The sequence below is a fragment of the Nuphar pumila genome, chromosome 14 (assembly GCF_984573655.1).
Source record: "Nuphar pumila chromosome 14, dmNupPumi1.hap1.1, whole genome shotgun sequence".
NCBI classification, from domain to species: Eukaryota; Viridiplantae; Streptophyta; class Magnoliopsida; order Nymphaeales; family Nymphaeaceae; genus Nuphar; species Nuphar pumila.
In genome coordinates this window covers 23,019,896-23,041,297 of record NC_143262.1, presented here as the reverse complement: position 1 = coordinate 23,041,297, position 21,402 = coordinate 23,019,896, and the positions used below count along the sequence as shown (strand labels likewise).

Genomic DNA, 21,402 nt, shown 5'->3' with positions numbered 1-21,402 from the left:
GAGCGTCCTTTGGCGGTGTAGAGCTTGAGGCGAGTTCGGTGGATTTTCGTTGTGTTGGGCAATTTCGAGGTATGGTCCATAACTATGCGATTTGCTTGCTAGCATGTAACATGTGAGTAAATATCATGCTTAAGATTAGAAAACCATGTTAAAAAGGTGTTGATTTTGTGAAATAGCATGCTTAGGAGGTCCTCATACGAGGGGAAATCGATTTTAGGCGATGTTTTGGTTGAATTATGTGTTAATCGATTTAAGAGACACCCCTAGGAGTGTTGGAGTTGATTTTTGTTCAAGGTAGATGCATCAAACCCTGAGTTTTGGTGTTTCAGAGTTGGGAAACCGAATTGGAGTGTCTCAGGGGTCGACTCCTGTGTGTTTTTCTTGCTCTAGTTGATCCAAGGGTCGACTCCTCATTTCTATAATTCTAGCCAGTGTTTTTGGGGATAAAGAGTCTTCTTGTTGTGTAAGAGTTGACTCTTGTATTCTAAGATTTGACTCTTGTAGAAGGAGAGTCGACTCCTGAGTGGGTTATGTGATTAATATTGTATATTTTTGTGCAAGGGTTGTCTAGTATGGGATTCGATGGATCTAGCCTGAAGCAATTGTGTATAGGTCAGTGGGACTAGTGTTTGTTGTTTTCGACCAATCTTTGTGCAATGCGACACTCATTTGTGTTTGGTTGGTCCAAGGAGTGACCCGGTTCGTGTTAAGATGCACGGGTGGTACACAAGCATGTATGTGTGGTGTGATGCATATGGATGTGTTTATGTTCTTTCATTTCAGTTAACATATTGATGATATGGCAATACGTAGATATGAATGCATGAGGCATGTTTGAATGAATGGCATGATTAATGTTTGAGTTATGTTCGTAGTGCAAGTATGGCATTACGTAGATTGAGTATGCATGGGAATTGGTGTTTGAGGTTCGTATTGCAAGTGTGAAAATACGTAAATGGGGTGCTTATGTGAGCACGGATTTGAGTTTTGTATTGCAAGGTTGGCAATACGTAGATGATTGCATTAGACTTGAGCATGGAAATCAATTTTGGGTTGGATTTCTAGTGGAATTGAGTGCTCAAACCCTAAGATTTTTGGGTTTCGGGAGAGGAAACCTGAGTTGATGGTTGTCAGGGATTGACTCCTGCAGTTCAAGAGTCAACACTTTGTGTTTTGGTGTTGTTTTAGTTGGCCCCAAGGGTCGACCCATGAGTTCAGGAGTCTACCCTTGCTAAGGCAGGGTCTACCCCTATGTTTGTCAGGGTCGACCCCTGCAGGGAATTATCAATTCCTGTTTTGGGAGAGTCAACCCCTGCAGTTGAGAGTTGACCCCTGCAATGCATGAGTCGACTCCTGAGTGGTCTGAATCGACTCTAGTGCTTGTGTGTGGGTTTCTTTTGGTGTTTTGAGTATAAGTTGATGACTTTAAGCCTGAGATCTGAGGGATCCAACCCGATATTGGTATGGAGAGGGTCTGTGGGATCCTACCTTGCTAGGATTAGAGGTTCTTATGCATGAGCTTCGCTTTCAGAGTAGAGTTTGGTCTGAGCGACCAAACTTAATGGTATATCGTATTGGTTTTGGAATGTTGGGACCATAGTGGTACATTTTATTGGTTTGGTGTTGAGTTGGTGTTTGGTACGAGGGACCAAACCTAGCTATGTATCGCGATATTGATACATACAAGCTTGGATTTGAAGTTGGAGTTGTCTAAGAGGGGCTTGGTTGGTGCATGAAGCATATTTGGAGTTGTGCTTGGTTTGAAAGGAATATGGTTGGCTTGAGAGCATACCATTAGCACATGAGTATAGTGCATGAGAGGATCCATGAATAGTTCAGTGTTGGTATGACTAGGTTGAATAAAACAAGTCATAGACGTGGTGATAGTTTGAATGTTCCAGAGATCGACTTGCAAGAATGACAGTATGCCAGAGTTGTATGGCATTTTTATATTCTACAATTGATTCGTGATCTGCAAGGTGATGAAGGTGATGATACGTGATAATGTATGAAATACGTAAAGCTTGTGTTCTGCAAAGTTTTATGATAAGGTAATCACCCTAGTTGTGGTTTACCTTGTGATTTGTCAGGTGTTGACCAGTATGTATATGATCTGTGTTGGATGTTGATATGTGGTACCGAGCATATATCTTGAGTTGGCATTTGTGTTGAGTGTCGGTGTGTGCCACATCTTGGCCCAAACCCAAGTATCAGAGTGCTATTTTGTGGTGCTTTGTTGTTTATACTTGAGTGTGTGTGGACGTTAGACGCTTTATTCTTGTGGCTCGTACCAGAGGGGTACTATGAGCTTTGGCCTTGGGTACCATGGTACATTATTTTATTGGTTGTTTGTCATTTGCGTGGCAGTAGTTGTGTCTTAGCCAAGATACTAGTACTGTGAGGGTATAATACGTGAAGCGTTAGCTAGAGTTGCCTTAACCATGCGAATATGATGCATGGATGGATGTTATGCTATAGTTGTGAGCTTATAACAATTAGATTGTGCGATTGGGATAAGTTGTGCTCGCCTATATGGCTTGAGTTGGAAGTCTACATTGAGATTATTTTGGAGTTTATCCTTTGAAATGAAGATTGTTGGATCTGGGCTCGACACCAGTGTGAGAGTCGACTCCTAGCTTATGTTGTGTAGCCTGAGGGTCGACCCCTGTGTTGGGAGGGTTAACTCTTCTATGTTGTAGTTTGTGGTTTAGACCTAAAGGTCGACTCCTGAGAGTTAAGGGTCGACTCTTCCAGTGTTAGGATTTGAGTTTTGGCCATTGTGTGTTTTCCAACAGTAGATGGTTGTTATGCTAGTCTTGTGATTCATGTTGAGTGTTGGATCTTATTGAGACATGTTGTAGTTTCATCCCACTTTACTTTGATATTTTCAAGTATTGTAGCAGGCATGTAGATGGTTCAACACTGAAGACTCGATGGTTTCTACGGCACTGGACGTAGGACTGCTTCTGGGAGTTTGTTTTGGTTTTGTACTCACTTGTTTTCAGTAAACTTTTACTTTGAGAAATGAATGAAAAGTATTTTTATGTCAAAACGTTGTGTATGAGATTTAAAATATTATTTTGGGTTTTGACCTAGTGTAGTAATGGTACGTAGAGAAAACTATAATGTATTTTATGAAAATATTTTGGGTATTGACCCAGTACCAGAATGGTACCTTAGGATTGGCTTAAGGTCGATGCTGAAATAGTACGTGTGAACATAGTAATGTTGACCTATAGCCGGTGTCTTTATGGTACGTAAAGAAAATGGTGATTTTGTAAAGATGCGCAAAGTATTTGAATATTTGAGGTCTTGGTTTTGAATCTGTGTTCTTCTTCGGTCATTGTGAAAAGAAAGAGTAGAGGAAAAGAAAAGATAGAGAGAAAAGAAAAAGGCAAAAAATGTGTTAAAAAAGTTTGATGACATGCTTCTTGAACCAACGAACCAAAGCTTCACCGCTCTTCCTCTTGATCTTCATGTATGAGATACAACCCAAGAGTACAAGTGGGTGCCTCTTATGGGCATACAAGAACACAATCAAGACCACTTATAGGTCAATACAAGAGCACAACCCCACAAGCCACTTAGGGGCTAAAACACAAGTAAAAAATATAGGAATATTATTAAGAGAATGCTTGTGAACAAGCTTAACATACAAGAGGGGTTACACTCCCTATTTTATACACAAAAGGAAGCAAAAAGAGCTGTTGGGAAGTGCTCCCAACATCTAGAAATATAGTTGTTGGGAGCACTTCCCAACAGCTAGAAATATAATTGTTGGGAGCACTCCCAACAGCTCTATTCTAATAGTATAAAATACATTAAAAAAAAAACCTAAAGTGCCCTCTAGGAACACCACTAATTACATAATGTGTAATGACTAATGGGCTTCACTTATTACATAAAGAAAATATATATATATATATATATATATGTGTGTGTGTGTGTGTGTGTGTGTGTGTGTACTTGAACGGGTCCTTAGTTCAATGAGAGCTTTGCATATGAAAGATTAAAGTAATTCAATAATAGGAAAGCACTCACTAAAGTGTTATCCCTTAGTCCTCATGCATGTAAGGGTTAGTGGGGGACTTCATGTGTTTTATTATATGGGCTTTTACTGAAACCTTAGTAGATCTTTGTAAACACCTCAAATTTTTCAAGTCTGTTTCAAACATCTCTTTTCGCAGATGCCAAACCCCTGCAGGGCAGTGTCGAGTCTCACCCCTAGGTTTACCCCAGTCTAGAGATCGGTCTACCCTCATTTTGTCAATGAAATTACAATTTTTTCCCCGAGTCACCCTTAGCCTTTCTATCAGTCAGACTTAGCCAAGCTCATTTTAAGTTCAGACTTGTTAGAATGTCTGTCATTTTTAGCTTCCCTGAGCTCACGATGAGCGAATCATTTCTGACCATTTCAGCTGAAATTAGTTTGTTTCTTGCGAAATAAACTCATTTTTAGCTCAAATTGACTCGGAGTCAGTCAAACCCAGATCCTATCCTCATGAGTCTAATCTGAGTTCATCAAGAGTTTGAATGGTCCAGTTCCAGTTTAAAGTCACTTTTCGCACACTCGGGCCTTCGTTTCAGCTCATTTCAGCCGAAACTAAGCTAACCCCAGTCAGTTGAGCTAGTGTTTTAGCTCCGATTCAGATCAACTCTTTTATCTAAGATTTCATCAATATCCGAGATTCAATTCACTTTTCAAAGCGGATACTGGATCTAATATTGGATATGATGTCCATTTTTCATCCTGGACCTAGATTTTTCATATAATTTCATTCTATAATCCATATCCAGAGTCCAAATTCACTTTCTGAACCTGGAATGTCTTATTAGATAACCAGGATCCAATTAACCATTTCTGGATCCAGATCCATTTCTATCTGGATCCACCTTTCGATCCATTTAGAAGGATGTTCAGAACCAATTTCTGAATTAAACTCAGATTCATTTGACATCGAAGGCATAACTTAATTTCTTGGATTCTGATCCAGATCCAATTCCATTCTCTAAGCTTGATTCAAGATCCAAATCCAAATCCCAATTTTCATCATAAATTTGGGTTTTTCATTTTAAATTTTCAGAAATCCATATCAGGGTCTGATTGCCATTTCAGACCAATTTCCTTCAATCAAGATCTAGATCCAATTTTTTTTATTCAAAACCTCGGATCCAGGTCCTTTTCAAAATTCAATCCTTATCCTAATTTCAAAATCAATTCTTGAATTTCAAATTCAAATCCATCATTTTGTAAAAATCTTTTGAAAAATACCCTGGATCCAATTCATAATTCAATCTGGATTTCGAAATATCAAAATGGATCCAGATCTAAATTCAAAATCCAATTTTAATCCCAAATCAATTCTTAGATTTTAAATTCAAAATCAAAACCCAATTTTTATCCCAATTCCGAAAATAATTTTTTAATTTCAAAACCAAATTCAGTGTTTTTGCAAAATTTCTCAAAATTCAATTTGGATCCGGTTTTAATTTGGATTTCGAAAATCAAAATGGATCTTAAATCCAATTGAGATCCATTATTTTCAAATCCTCTTTATTTTCCTTTTATCCTTCATTCTTAGTTTTTTGAAATAAAAAGAGAAAAAAATAAATTTTCTAAAGGGGGCGCCACTTGGCATTTTCAACTTAAAATCGATTTTACTTCAAAAAACCCCCTTTCTCTTTGTTAAAACTTGGGTTTTTAACCCACTTTTAAAAACCTCCTCTATCTTTAAAAAACCCACATGGTCACCCACTTGCAAAAGGGGTGCTACATGTCCATTCTTTGGCAAACTACCAAAATTACCCATTTGAAAAAAGTAGAAATGACCCACATGGGGGTTGGCGCCGACCTTGAGATATTTTCTAACATTTTCATGCCCAAAATGCTCCCAAGTTTAACTATAAATAGACCCCTTAGGGGGGTCTATTTCCATAACTTGAGAAATTGAGAGAATTCCAAAAAAAAGTTGGAATTCCCTCTTTCTCTTTCTTTCTCTCCTCTCTCTCCTTGGAGTTGACGCCACCCTTGGAGCTTCTCCTCTCCTTCTTCCTCATTTGGTGCAAGGTAATCTTCTTCTTCTTTGTTTGATTTGATTTTGTAGTTTCCATTTTCTTTTTTTTAAGCCATCAATAAGATGGATTTTGATCTTTCATAGATCAAATTCTCCTTCAATTGGCAATATCAAATAGATCTAATGCCTTGTTTCATTTAATTTTTACATTAGATGTTTTTTTTTCGAAATTATATCATCCTTGCATGTAATTTGCTTTGATCATGTTCAATTACCTTCAATCCATATTTTCAATTCTAGCTTGTTTTTAGATCCATCAATTCACCTATAATTAGAAGTCATTTTCATCTAAAAAATTTATTGTATCTTCATGCATATGTTTTCGTGATTTCCACCAAAAATCAGATCAATCTGAGTTTATTTGACTCCTTTTAAAAATCGGGATTCGGACCCTGTTATTCTGGACTGTTCGGATTTTACCTAAAATTAGACTAACTTATCGAAGTGATTTCTTCCTAACCGGAGATGATTTCTCCGATCTGTAAAAAGTGGTGTCTTTGACATTGAATCTAGTTCGTTCATGCCAAATTTCAGTAATTTCTATGGTGTTTTCATGCCTGATTTTGGTCGAAAACTATGACCCTATCATACTGTGTCATTTCAATGGCTTAGATTTTAGCTCATTTTGTTAGAGTCAGATCTCCCTAATGGGAGATCATTTTTGAGATTTGTAAAAATGGTCTTCTTCATCTGCATGTCTAATTCATTTCCGTAATTTTTCATCAATTTTTATGGTAGATTTTTATTTCTTTTGCATTTAAAACCGAGACCCTGTCTATTTGCAATCTCAGGCGTTGCTCAGACCCAGGATCGATTTGTTGCAATCATATTTTCCTAATGAGAGATCATTTTCTAGATCTGTAAAGGAGTCTCCTTCTTAGAATGTCTAGTTTATGCATGCCAATTTTCATGAATTTTCATTTCCTTTTCACTTCTATTTATATAAAAAACCAGAACCCTGTCATATTTCTTTGTCAGGCTTTACACAGGTTTTGGGTCAACTTGATTGGATCGGATCTCCCTAATGGGAGATCATTTTCTAGATCTGTAAATTGGATATTCTTTCTCTTCATGTCTAGCTTATCTCTGCAAATTTTCATCAATTTCTATGGACATTTCATATTTATTCTGATAAAAAACCAGAACCCTGTTACTTTGCATCATCAAGCATTGCTTAAATTTTATCTCATCTTATTTAGATTAGCTTTCTCTAATGAAAACTCATTTTTGAAATCTGTAAAAAGGGTTTTCTTCTATTTTGTGTCTAGTTTATCCATGTTAAATTTCATAAAATTTCATGTTTATTTGATATTTCAATTTTGCTAAAAACCGGGACTGGAGTTCTATAACAGGTTCATTTTCTGAGATGGAACAGTGACTTCCCGAAGTCACCATTTCCAAACCAGGATTGATTTTTCATTTCTATAAATTAGAGTTTTTTCTTGGTTGAACTGAGCAACTTCTCCCATAAATTTGGGAGAAATTGAGTCAGTTTAGTCTCTCAGACACTAAAATTACAGAAACTTGTCTGCTAAAATCCAATTCTCTATTTCTAAAATTAATTTCCTAATGTTTTAGTCATATCTCAAGTTTTAAAAATAATTTTGAAGTTCCATAAAAAGGAGATGTTTCTCTCATGTGTATGAAATTATGAATCCACAGATTCATTTTGAGCTGTTTTAAACCTTCATTCACCTGAAATGCTCTGGTAGGTCTGCTTGTTAAATTCTGGTTTTACAAAATCTTGTTTTAATTGGATAAAAACCCTTAATTTGAATTTTTCTTCAAATTTTTCTTATATTTTTCAATTCTAAAGTGTTCATAAGGTTGTTAGGAGTCTCCACATCAATTTTCATAAATTTCTATGATCATTTGATCCTTCGTTCATTACATTTTTCAAAATCGGTTTTATAAAAAACATTGTTGTTAAAATTAAGTTAAATTGGGAATTTTAACCTTTTAAAATCAATTTTCAAGTGCAATTTGTATATTTCATAAATTGAAAATCTTTTTCATCAAATTAAAATGCCTTAGCTTCATTTTAAACAAATTTTGGAGTTTATTTGCCTTTTATTTCAATGAATTTCAATGTATTTTTCACACAATCCTCAATTTCAAACTTAAATTCATTTTAAATTCAAATCTCACAATGAATTTCTATATTTCAAAACTCAATTTCGAAAATTAAAAACTTAAAAATATATTTTTAAATGCTTTTGCAAAATCATGCATCATATGCATTTATTTTGTTTTATTTATTTATTTATTTTAGGCATAAAAGGTTAATTTTGGATATTTTCTTCAATTTTTCAATAATTGTAGAAAATCCATAAAAGCCTACATTTATTTCTAACAAGTTTGCTCATTTGGAAGGAATTTTCACTTTTTTCAATTATTGTAATTGATTCAAGGGTTGTAATAATTCAATTAATGAGAATTTTACTTTATGCTTAGTTTAGAATGAATGAGCATATAGTTTAATTTTAATTTCATATTAATTTCTTGCATTTTTACCTTTTTTTATGCACTATGATGAAACACGAATGACACGTGCACCATTTTAATAGATGATAAATAAAACTAAGTAAAGTTCGTATTTATGGCCATAGTCAGAATACGAATAATACTTAGAATTATTATTCTTTATTAAATATAAAAATTGACCTACGCTCTTAAGTCATTTTCAAAAAATCATCATATTTCAAAACTCATTTTCTTTCTTTATTAGAATTCAAAATAAAGATTAATTCGAAGTATATTTGTGGGCATAGTCATGAATATATAAAAAATTAATCTTGTTTTAATTCTATAAAAGCACAAAATTCTCTTTCAATTTTAAATAATTTTCAATAAAATTCCTTCAAAAAATCTTTATAAAATAATACATTCATCATTTAAGATAGAATTGCATCATTATTTTATATTTTCAAAATTATTCAAGTTATTTTCAAATTTCTAAGTGATTTTTGGAATATTTTTCAAAAACAATTTTCATTTTTAAACTCAAAGTCATTTTCGATTTTCATTCTCAAATTCAAAATTATTTTAGAATTCAAAATCATTTGCAAATTCAAAAAAATATTTTCGAAATTACTTTCAAATTCCAAGCATTTTCAAAATATTTTCCAAGTTACTTTCAATTCATTTTCAAACATTTTTCCAAAATAAATTTCAATTCTTAAATTTTTAAAATTCTATTTTGATTTTCTATTTTCAATTTCCAATTTTGATTTTCCATTTTCAAATATCAATTTTAACTTTCCATTTTCAAATTTCAATTTTAAATTTTTGAACTTCATTTCAATTCCAAGTTTTCAATTTTAAATTTCCATTCCAAATTTTTATTTTAAAATTCCATCTCAAATTTCAATTTAAATTTCAAATTTCAATTCTCAATTTTGATTTTAATTCCAAGTTAAATTTTGAATTTCAAAATAAATTTGAATTTCAAATTCTAAATTTCAATCTCATTTTCAAATTTCAATTTCGATTTTTAATTTTCAATTTAACTTTCGAATTCAACTACATTTTTAATTTTGAACTTCAATTTCAATTCTTCAATTTCATTTTCATTTTTGAATTTCAACTTTTTAATTCAGTTTAAATTTCAAATTCAAGTTTTCAATTTAGATTTTAATTTCACTTCTATTTTTACTTGAATTTCAAAGTTTAAATCTAACTTTTTCAGCTTCAAATTTCAATTCCAAAATTTTGATTTCTCCAATTTCAATTCTAATTTCAAATTTAAAAATTTTAAATTCTTCATCTTAGATTCCAATTTCAATTATAATTTGATTTCAAGTTTCAAAATAATCCAACTTAAAATTCAAAATTTGAGTTCAACTTTCAATTTCGTTTGCGATTTTAAATTCTCTTTTCAATTTCGATTTCAAACTCAAATCAATTTCATGTTTTAATTTCAAAATAGTTCTAAGTGACTTTAGATCAATTTCTAAATCATTTTGAGTTATTTTTCAAACAATTTTTCTAAATATATTCTCAAATCAAGTTTCAAAATCACTTGGAAATTCAGTTCTTGAAATATTTCTAAGTATTTTCAAATCAAAGCAATTTTTTCAAAAGCATGCATCGTATTTTCTTCAAAAATCATAGTACAAGCATGATTCTCTGTGCATTTTAGGACTTAGAATAATTACTTAGACATTTTAAGTAAAAGCAAGGCATAAAGTTCAATCCCTGGTTCAATTACCCCTGATAAAGGCACCATGAACGGTTGAACCTCGTACTGACAGGCGGATCCCATTCCCATCTTTTTCCCACAAATTCTCAAAACGGAGGCGAGTCATTTCTAAAAACAAACATCTTTCAAAAAGGTCAAGTGAGACCTCACAAAATGTCAAAAATTTTGCGACGATCACAATCTTATGCTTCCTTTATTGATGATTCTGGTGATTTAGATACATTTTATTGAATGTGTAATATATCTTTCATTTTTTTTTTGGCTCTTATATTTTTCGCAAAAAATATTTGTGTATCAACTTTTAATTTCCAAAGTGATTGTGAATGCAATTCCAATGAATTCACTAAGCTTTGTGAGCATGAAATTAGTTATTGATCCTTCCTTGTGTACCAAAGCTAGAGTGCAACAACATCAATTTCTTATAGAAAGTATCATTATATTGTGGGGAGTTAATTGTGAAGAGGGTTTTTCAGAAGTTACCAGAGCGGTAATCAGAATAGGGAAGCAATACGAGAATCAGAATCAGGAAAGTCATTTTAATTTTCTAAAAGATTTGAGAAGCTAGATGTGAGTAGGAAGCTATATGGGAATCGTTTAGGAAGCAATATGTAAAATCTTATGTGCATAAGAATCAGGGTTCCTAAAAGAATTGAGATTTCTAAGGGAATCATGATTTCTAAACATAGGAATCTAGATTCTCAATCATGGGAATCGGGATTCCCTTGTAAAGGAAATCAGGATTCCCAGTAATGGGAGTCAGGATTTCTAGCTCATGGAATCGAGAATCGAGATTCCTATGTGATCATAATTGGGATTCCCATCACTGGGAAATGTGATTTCTAACTGAATCCAATTCTTTTTCCTGGGAATTGTGCTTCCCACGTAACATAAGTGATTCCGATTGCTATGGGTTTTTCTCGCTATGTAAGTTGTTCAGATGACAACTCTAATGAGATGCATTATCCTTAGAATGAGATTTTTCTCACTATGTTATTTGTTCAGATGGAAAATCTTTCATATTTCATGTTGTATGGTGTTGAAGTCGGCTAGGGTTTCAAGAAAACCAGAAAAGAGAGAGAGAGAGAGAAAGGGAGAGAGAGAGAGAGAGAAAGAAAAAATTGTTAACCTCATTAGGTCTAATCTCACTTAAATAGAGAGATTAGACAAGAATAAAGTATGTACAATAATACCCTTTGCTACAATAAGAAAATACGATAGACCCGACCTATTAAATAGTTACCAAACTACCCTTAATGCATATGCATAGATACGGTGATTGTTTCTCAACACTCCCCCTTAAGCTGGAGCATATATATCAATAATGTTCAGCTTGTCACAACATTTTGAAAAAATTGAACTAGCTAGGGGTTTAGTGAAGACATCAGCAATTTGGTTCTCTGAAGGTATGTGCTTGATACAAATGTACCCAGTTTGTACCAGGTCACGTACATAGTGACAATCCACCTCAATATGCTTTGTTCTTTCATGATACACTGGGTTATTAGCAATATAAGTTGCAGCTCTATTATCACATATCATCTTCATAGGTAATGAGACTTTCACTTGGAGATCAGTCAACACAGATTTAACCCACATCATCTCTGCAACAGTCTGAGTCATAGCCCGATACTCTGACTCAGCGCTCGACCTGGCAACAACAGTTTGTTTCTTACTTCTCCAAGTAACCAGATTTCCTCCAACAAACACACAGAATCCAGTTGTTGACTTTCTATCAACAACCGACCCTGCATAATCTGCATCTAAGTAGGCAGCAACATCTAGAGAAGGATTTTGTCTAAACCATAGCCCTTTACCAGGAGATAACTTTAGATATTTGAGAATCATCATTGCAGTCTCCCAGTGAGCCTTTCTAGGTTTGTCCATAAACTGACTTATCTTGCTCACGACTAAAGATATGTCAGGTTTGTTTACAGTCACATATAGTAGCTTGCCAACTAAGGAGCGATAACGGCTATTGTCCACATACTCTGATTTTTCATCAAATAGATAAGCCTTAGGATCCATAGGAATCCTTGCAGGTTTGTTACCTAACATCCCTGTTTCCTTCAGCTGGTTCAAGACATATTTTCGCTGTGACAAAAACAATCCTTCTTTACTCCTTGCAACCTCTATGCCTAAAAAATATCTGAGTGGTCCCAGATCCTTAGTCACAAAGTGTTTCTGAAGGCAGGACTTTGTCTCAGAGATGTCTTTTTCACTGCTTCCTGTGACTATTATGTCATCAACATATACTATTAGGCAAACTCAAATGCTGACATGACCTCAGTCAGCTTGGAGAACCATGCACGGGGACTCTGTTTGAGACCATAGATTGCCTTGTTCAACTTGCATACTTTCTGACACTCCCTCTGAACTTCAAACCCAAGAGGTTGCTGCATGTAAACTGTCTCCTCCAAGTCTCCATACAAAAAGGCATTTTTCACATCAAGCTGACATAGAGACCAACCATGGTGCACTGCAACTGACAAAACAAGACGAATAGTCCCAAGACGAGCAACAGGAGAGAATGTTTCAAAGAAGTCCACTCCATAGGTTTGAGTATGGCCTTTAGCAACCAAGCGGACTTTAAACCTTTCAATCGATCCATCTGAGTTATACTTAATAGTATAGACTCATTTACAACCAACAATATCAGCCTCATGTGGAGGATCGACTAAGTCCCATGTTTTCTGAGAAAGCAGTGCATCCATTTCATCCTGCATGGTCTTCGCCCATTTGGGGTTCAGAAGAGCTTGATGATGATTGAGAGGAACTGATGCAACAGATAATGCTAATACAAAATTCTTCATATTAACACCAAGTATTGCCTCCGAAACAAATTGAGAAATAGGGTGAAGTGTATAGTGCCTTTTTCCTTTTCGAAGAGCAATAGGTAAATCACCATCAACAATAGGCTCGTCAGTAGGGTCAGGAACACTCACCTCTGGAGAAGCTGATGGCAAAGGCATAGAGTTGGGTGGAGCTCGATGGGTGTACACCACAAGAGGATTTTTGTAACGCGACGAAGTCAGACTTGGAACAAGAGGCTCAAGACAGACATACTCTAATGGAAAAGGAGGAACAGGAAGAGGAAAGGAATCACCTTGACTGGCATGTAATCTTGGAGAAGTACTAGAAAAATATGGTATAGACTCAAAAAAGGAAACATCCGCACTGACATACTCTCTCTGAGATATGGGATCATAACAACGATATCCTTTTTGGTGCTTGGGATACCCAACAAAAACACATTTTATAGATTGGGGCGATAATTTATCTCAGTTGGGACCAAGTTTATGAACAAAGCGTACGCGGCCAAATGCCTTTGGAGAGATAGGGAAAAGAAGAGCTTCAGGCCTAAGAATTTGAATGGGAATACGATCCCCCACAGAAGTTGAAGGCATACGGTTTATTAGGTATCCCGTAGTTAGAACCGCATCTCCCCAGTAAGACGCAGGCATATTGACTGGATCATGAGGCAACGAGCAACATTTAGAATTTGTCTATGTCTGCGCTCAGCTACTCCATTCTGTTGCGAGGTATGAGGACAAGAAGTCTGAGGTTGGATTCCAAGATTTTTGTAAAATTGTAACAATTCAGAGGATTTGAATTCAAGAGCATTGTCAGTGCGAACAACTTTGATACAAGAATTAAATTGATTTTTTATTTCAATAATCAAGGATTTTATAATAATGGGGGCTTCAGCCCTATCTTTTAACAAGAATACCCAAGATAATCTGGAAAAATCATCTACAATGACTAAATAATAACGACACTTAGAATGACTAGGAATTCTACTTGGACCTCGAACATCAATATGAAGAAGATCAAACAAATTTTGACTTGAAGGACTCTGACTTGACGGAAATGAACTCTTATGATGCTTCCCAAGCGGACATGCTTCACATAGCAGAGTAGTGAAAGACGAGATATGAGGAATAACTCTACGCAATTTAAGCAACGGGAGATGACCAAGACGATGATGCCAAAGCAGCGGACTAGAGGAGGACTCAACTGCCGAATGAACAGATCCAACTGGTTGATGTAGATAATAGACTTCACCTTCCTCATAGCCTCCACCAATCGTCTTCCCCGTCAGCAAGTCCTGAAAAGTGCAACAGGCAAGATCAAATATTACTCTACAATTCAATTCTTTTGCAACATGACTAACAGATAACAAATTTTGAGGGAATGAAGGGGCATGGAGAACATTTGATAACTGAAGAGTAGGGGAGATGGAGATATTTCCCTGGCCAACAATGGGAGAGGAACTTCCATAGGCAAGAACAACCTTTTTATGGTTAGCAACACTATTCAAATTTGAAAAATCACAGGTATTTCCACACAAATGTCTAGATGCCCCTGAATCAATAATCCACCTACTACCTTGGCAAGATAATTCATCACTTGAAGAACTTGGAACATCAGCCACGGGGGAACTAGACGGACGATGTGCCAACAAATCATCATACTCAGCTCATCGGCTATGTGAGGTCGATCTCCTGTTTCTGTTTGAAGAATACGACTTACATTAGTTTCTTGTGAGTAAGTATCTTGCAAATTATCCCACATTTGTTTTGCAGAGGTGTAATAAATAAGCCCGTCAGCTATGTGAGGTTGCACACTTCATAATCCAAGACATGACGATATCACTGTCCTCTTCCCATGTAGCATACTTTTCAGTTTTGTCTTTAGGCTCATTTTCCAACAAAATATGTTTTCTACGATGCCCTGAGACAAACATCATGAACTTACGAGACTATCTAGCATAGTTAGTCTCATCCAACTTTACAGATGATCCATATGAAAAGGGATTTGCAAAGGCTTTATAATCAGCCACTATTTCGGTCTTCATGTCTGACTTCTGCGTTTCAGCCATGGAAATAGATAATGGGTCTGTTCCAAAAACGCAGATACAACCACACGCAACCACAACCTGTTGAAAACTCAGATCTGATGTGCACACCAACTACCAACTATGAAACCGACTATACCAGATTTTAATCACACTGATAAAATTTGATATACACGATCAACGACTGTAATACGTTGTTCAGATCTGAAACTTGCATATCTAACTTGAATTGGACTTTACCTAAACCATCCACCTTAAAAAAAAATCTGCGACAAGCTGCATACCACGACCACACGCCCAACTTCATATCTGAATTATACAGATCAGATCTGATCTAACCATGGCTGCATCATGACGGAAGCTGCAGGCCTCTTCGACGTCCACACTACCATCATCAGCCACCATCGACATGATCTGAAGTCAGATCCAAAACAGTCACGTCACCATAAAGAGGATGTGATCTAGACTGCAGTTTGGGTCTGACTTCAGATTTGAAAACAGGAGTCTCCCCGCTCCTACGCGCACAACGATCGTTGTAGACGTTGTAGTTGTTGTACACGTTGGACCCGATCTGTGTTTCTGCTGGAGGAGGAGGATGGCTTCATATCGCTGTACACACTGGCTTCATATCTGCGTTTTTGTTGTACACACTGGACCCGATCTACATGTGGGTCGATCAAATCAAACGCCCAGAGCTACGTCCTGCTCTGATACCATGTTGAAGTCGGTTAGGGTTTCAAGAAAACCAGAAAAGAGAGAGAGAGAGAGAGAGAGAGAGAGAGAGAGAGAATCGTTAACCCTCATTAGGTCTAATCTCACTTAAATAGAGAGATTAGAGAGGAATAAAGTATGTACAATAATACCCTTTGCTACAATAAGAAAATACGATAGACCCGACCTATTAAATAGTTACCAAACTACCCTTAATGCATATGCATAGATACGGTGACTGCTTCTCAACATATGGGATACAACCTTTTTATGTTGATAAGACCTCTGATAATTTCTGTATTGCTAAAATTTGGTGTTTTTTCCTTTTGGGGTGTGATAAGAATATAAACACTATCGATGCTTTAATCCAAGAAGTTGGTGCATCCATCTCATGTAATAGTTTTATAGCGAACACTAAAAGGGCTTGTTTTGCGAGTGACACAATAATGAGATCATGGTTCAATTATTTCATTCATTAGTCAAAGTTAATTTGAAGAAAACATGGTTACTTGAAGAAGCCATTTAACACTAAAATATGCAACTAAGAAACTTAGATCACCTGCTAGATTTGGCAGAAATTTTTCTTCTTTTTTTGGGACGTGAAATAATGATATTTTGCATGCTAAAATCAAGATGCACTAGAAAGACAATAATGTTTAGCAATAAGACAATTGATTGAGTGAGTTTATTTAGCAAATAAAGTAAAAGTCACACTGAAAAGGTTTGGATCAGTCAATCATCTGGTTGATAGATCGGTAAATGTGAATACTTAGGCCAACAGAGTTGATCAACAAGAAGATTGGAGCTTTGTATAAATGAAGTGCATGAGATTTAAATTGAAAAATTACATAGAAGCATTAGGAAATTAAAAATGGATGGAGGTGATAAAAAACAGGTTAAAGCACATAAATGTAATACCTGGGAACTATGAAAGGGTGAAAGGAGCAGAATTTTTTAGAGCTATACCTCGTTGAAAAGGGTTGCCAGATTATAATTATACAAAGTTTCACTCTAGTAACTAAAATTGACATAATGGTAATTGCTGTCACTTTCATGATTAAGGACTGCTTTATTTAGTTGGAAGAATGCTTCCTTTTCATTGATGTTTGAACAATTTATGTTTGTAGGGTCCATTAAACCAAAATATATCAAATTCTTCAATGGAAGTCTTTGATGTGATTTCAAACGGCAATAGATTCAACATTAACATCTAGACTGAACAAATAGAATTGGCCTTTAACCATAAGCCCATGTGGACTCTAATTAGATTCATAGTTCAAAGGTAGTAGATTTGTTCAAAGGCTTCTAACACTAATGATCAGATCTATAATGTGACACTGGATTGGTCTTCTATATTTAAGAATGGCAGATCTGATGAAAGGTCTTCCAATGCTATAACCAGATTTATATTGTGGCGCTGGATCAGTCTTGTATATTCAAGAATGGCAGGTCTGAACAAAGGCCTTTCAACACTTCATCCGGCTTATAATATGGTAAGTATCAGATCTGTGTATTCAACAATGATAGATCTGAACAAAGGTTTTTCGACATTATTATTAAACTGTAATGTAGAATTATCAATGGAATAAGAGATGTAACATTGAAAACGAGGGAAAGGGATAACTGATATAAGGATTTGAGACTAGATCGCTGTAGCAAATAGGATGCAGCAAGCACAGGAAACAGATTATTATCATCAGGGTATCAGATCAACTGATATCAGCAAAAGATCTCATGAACTATGACCCAAACATAGGGAAGAAGAAAACAAAATTAAACAGGAAGTAAATGACGAACAAAATCAATATGAATAGAGGTACAAAAGAGAAAATGAATGATGGGAACAAGTAAAAGAGAGAAGGAAGAGGAATTAGTAAATAATGAAGAGAATATATTTGAAGAGAGTAAGACTATAGATGTAGAGAAGAAATGATTGTGTTGGGAGAGAAGGTATGGAAGAATGGAACAAGGAAACTATGTGAATAAATAACGAATATTAATAGAAAAGAAAGACCTAAACCTTGCCAATAACTCTGACACTGATAATTTGGTATCAAGTGAATAAAAGAAGAGGGAAAAAGGAAAATGCTGGAGAATAGACGAAGAATCTGCAGCCATCACCTTAATTATCTTTCTTAGGTGAAGGATAAGCACGGATGGTTATCTATTTATAAGAAAGCTAATAAGGTGTGTACAAACAGTTTTACATTTAATATAGCAGTGATTGTTACAAGTACGCCATTATTGAGAATGTTCTTAAACAGGCAAGGTCTGCATTTTTAATCTATTTACTGAGAAATTACAGAAAATAAGGCGCAGTGTTGATTGAGCGAAGAAGAGGAAGAAAAATATGAGAGAGAGAGAGAGGACAACAGCCAACTTTTTCATCCCCACTACATGAGTCATTAGAGTTCTTCCATACATGTGGACAAAATTACCGTTATAAGTAAAGGAAATAACAAATACTATACAATGATTAGGTGAAATGAAAAAACTGTCCTTAAAGAGAGAAGGGTTGACTATGTACCCATTATACCTTCTTTAACACTCCCACCTCAAGTTGCGAAGAAAATATCAATTATCATCACTTCAACTTGTGGATTATGCACAAAAAAGACAAAGATTGGAATGGTATAGAGATATGCAACTAGTCAATATGAATTCTCGCTTCAACTTTTATCGCCTTCAGAGGCATGGGAATTACACTCATCACTACATGGTACAAGAGAACAATACATTAGATTTCACCAAAAGTCCTTGCAGTTGTTCAATAACTCAAAAGGCTACATACATGGTTCTAGCATTGAGATCTATGTCACATGGGTATGGGTACAAAGGGTACGACACGATAATTTCAAAAAATGAGGATATGGGGACACGACTCTCTCTCTCTCTCTCTCTCTCTCTCTCTCTCTCTCTATATATATATATATATATATATATTTATTGTGTGTGTGGATCCAATGCAAGATTCATATAATGGTTTGTAGGTCCAATGCAGTTTTTAATAAAGAGGGACAAATTTTAGTAAAGGAGGGAGTTGTGGGATGACATTTTGAATAAAGGAGGGGGTGTAGGTAAACATGAATATTTGAAAAAAAAAACATAAAACGACGGAAACAGGGGAGGGGTATGATAAAAAGGAAAGGGGTTGTCCCACAGCCTCTCTCTCTCTCTCTCTCTCTCTCTCTCTCTCTCATGGGTACGGGTACGGATACGGAGGGTACCACACGGCAGTTCCAAAAAATGTGGGTATGGAGATACTATATATATATATATATATATATATATATATATATATTAATTTAACATTTAACAATTCAACCAACTAAACTAGTAACAGGCAAACAACTTTTATTCAAAGAATCAAAATTCAATATCAAGTAAATCTATAACTAACAAATTAAAATTTAAGAAACAAGTTATAACAAGCTAATAACAATTTCATATTTTGGTGATTCTATTTGCAGGATATCTAGTTAGGGAACAACCCATGCATATAAAGAAAATAAAAGATGTCAATGCAATGATTATCTCGACTGTTCTTCATTGTGGTGAAGCAGAATATGTTCTCTAGTTTTTGGTTCAGCTAGTTTGTTATGTACATTTTTTGTATCAGCCTTTGATCTTTTTTGGGGGAAAGATGTACTGTTTATGAAGATATAATGTTTGAATATCATATTCAGGAATTCTAGGAAACTGAACGGTCTATCAAAAAATCTAAACTGCATCTTTCTTTTTGTGCTTCATATTTGATTGACATTGTGGGGTTTGCACTTGCTTAACAGATTAGCCTCTGGAATTAAGAATGTGATAATCCATGACCGTTTCTATGACAAATCAAATTGGTGCATCATTCTTGAGAAAGTATGATTCTGCTATCATTTCCTCATCTTTGTAAAAGTTAAATGGGTTATATGTGTGGAAACAGTGATTCTGCCATATTTAAAAACTTGATCCAGGATAAGTGGCAGAAGGTTAATTTCTGATTGGATATTGTGAGAATACTGTTAAACATTTTGATATGAGGTGCACCTGGAATTTCTTGCTGTGGCGTGCAGCTTGTTGAATTGAGGAAAATTGAATGTCACGTTTTGAAAAGCAACATAATGTCTTTCTTTTTTCTTTTCTTTTCAAATTCTCAAGTCGTGTCTGTGTGTGTACGAATGCAGGCATTCGCATGTGCAAAATTTAGCGAAAGTATCTGTTTTTGCTCCATGTATTTTATAAGTTGCATATCAGGGGAAGGTTCACCTGTAACAAGAAAAGAAGCTCGCATTGTAAAGATAATTGGGCTTTGTCTTTAAAGTTGAATGTAAGGAATTTTCTAGTTTCTTGGGCAAATGGTGTGAGCCTCATGGTCTCCTAAGCCTCGGATGGCCACAGCCTCCCAATTAGTGTTATTCATATATATTTTAGTTGGTGCTTTCCCTATAGTATAGGCTTGAGATTGGGCTGGGTTTTTTGCCAGCTTGGGTGAAACTGCCCTAAAGACCAGGAAATTCCTTTTGCATTTCAACTGTTACAGTAATAATATGGAGATATTTTAGAAAAATGTAGGAGTTAAAATATTTTTTTTTTCTGATGCGCAAGCAAGGGATGATCCCATACTCGGATTTAGAAAAATGCAAGAATTGAAATGGCTTTTTTTTACTAGCAAGCAATGAGATAACCTTGTGTAGGATTCGAATCTGAAGCCCCTCAGTTATGCTAATGAGAGCTAACCATCCGACTATTTTGTTTGACCCCAAAATGGTTTTTTTTTCTTTATATTATATAACTAGGAAAAACCATTACTTTGGTTTCAGCTTTGGATGCTCCATTATGAGCCGAAAGGTGCAGCCTAAAACTCCATGATTACTCTTCCACAGCCCACTTGGATAGTTTGTCTTTGGCTTCAGCCTGGCAACAAGAGATGTGCACCCTAAATATGGAAATTTCAACATCCTTCAACTTGACACCACCCACCTATGAGATGCAATAGTCAGTAAAAATAACAGAAAATGATCATACTATATGATAAATATGACTTGTTTTTTGAAATGCTCTATAATGTTCATTACTCTCAATATCCGTTAAAACTTTTTTACCCTTCGCTGCAAATTTATGCATTATTGCAATAAAATTGTACTGCCCATCATTCGGTTTCAACTTTCAATTAAAATTCAGAATTGTGGGTTTTTTTATGCGGAAACTTAGACTCCATGTACTCACATAAATTTATTTGTGAATTTTGTGTGGAACTAAAACTACCAAAATTGTAAATATCCTACTCTTTCGCATATATTTTATGAAATCGTAAAAGTATGAGTGAAACTCCACTTACCATGAGTCCACTAAATTCATAAATATACTGATTTTTTTCATGTACTTCATGAAATTGCAAAAATATATGTGCGAAACTTCACTTATAACTTATGACTAAATTTTATTTTTTTGTAAATATTTTTTGAAATCGCGTAAGTTTATGTGTGAAATTGCACTTATCACCAAATTTGTAAATATCTTACTTATTCGCATATACGACACAATATTGCATAAATACATTTGTGAAACCTCAC

The 21,402-nt window shown here is 35.1% G+C and overlaps 1 protein-coding gene across 2 annotated transcripts in view; it reads left to right on the top strand.

Annotated features, from left to right (window-relative positions):
* The window catches only part of LOC149816623 (tRNA (carboxymethyluridine(34)-5-O)-methyltransferase-like), a 35,917-nt gene extending 15,857 nt beyond the window's left edge, over nt 1-20,060 (top strand). The window contains exon 3 of one of the 2 annotated variants that reach the window (XM_089987800.1): nt 19,630-20,060. In XM_089987800.1, coding sequence (XP_089843926.1) covers nt 19,630-19,714 — 85 coding nt within the window. In that variant the 3' untranslated portion in view covers nt 19,715-20,060. Of the gene's footprint in view, nt 1-19,311; nt 19,472-19,629 lie in introns of those variants that run through there. The other variant, XM_089987801.1, reaches the window with a different exon arrangement.
* Nucleotides 20,061-21,402: the final 1,342 nt, after the last annotated feature.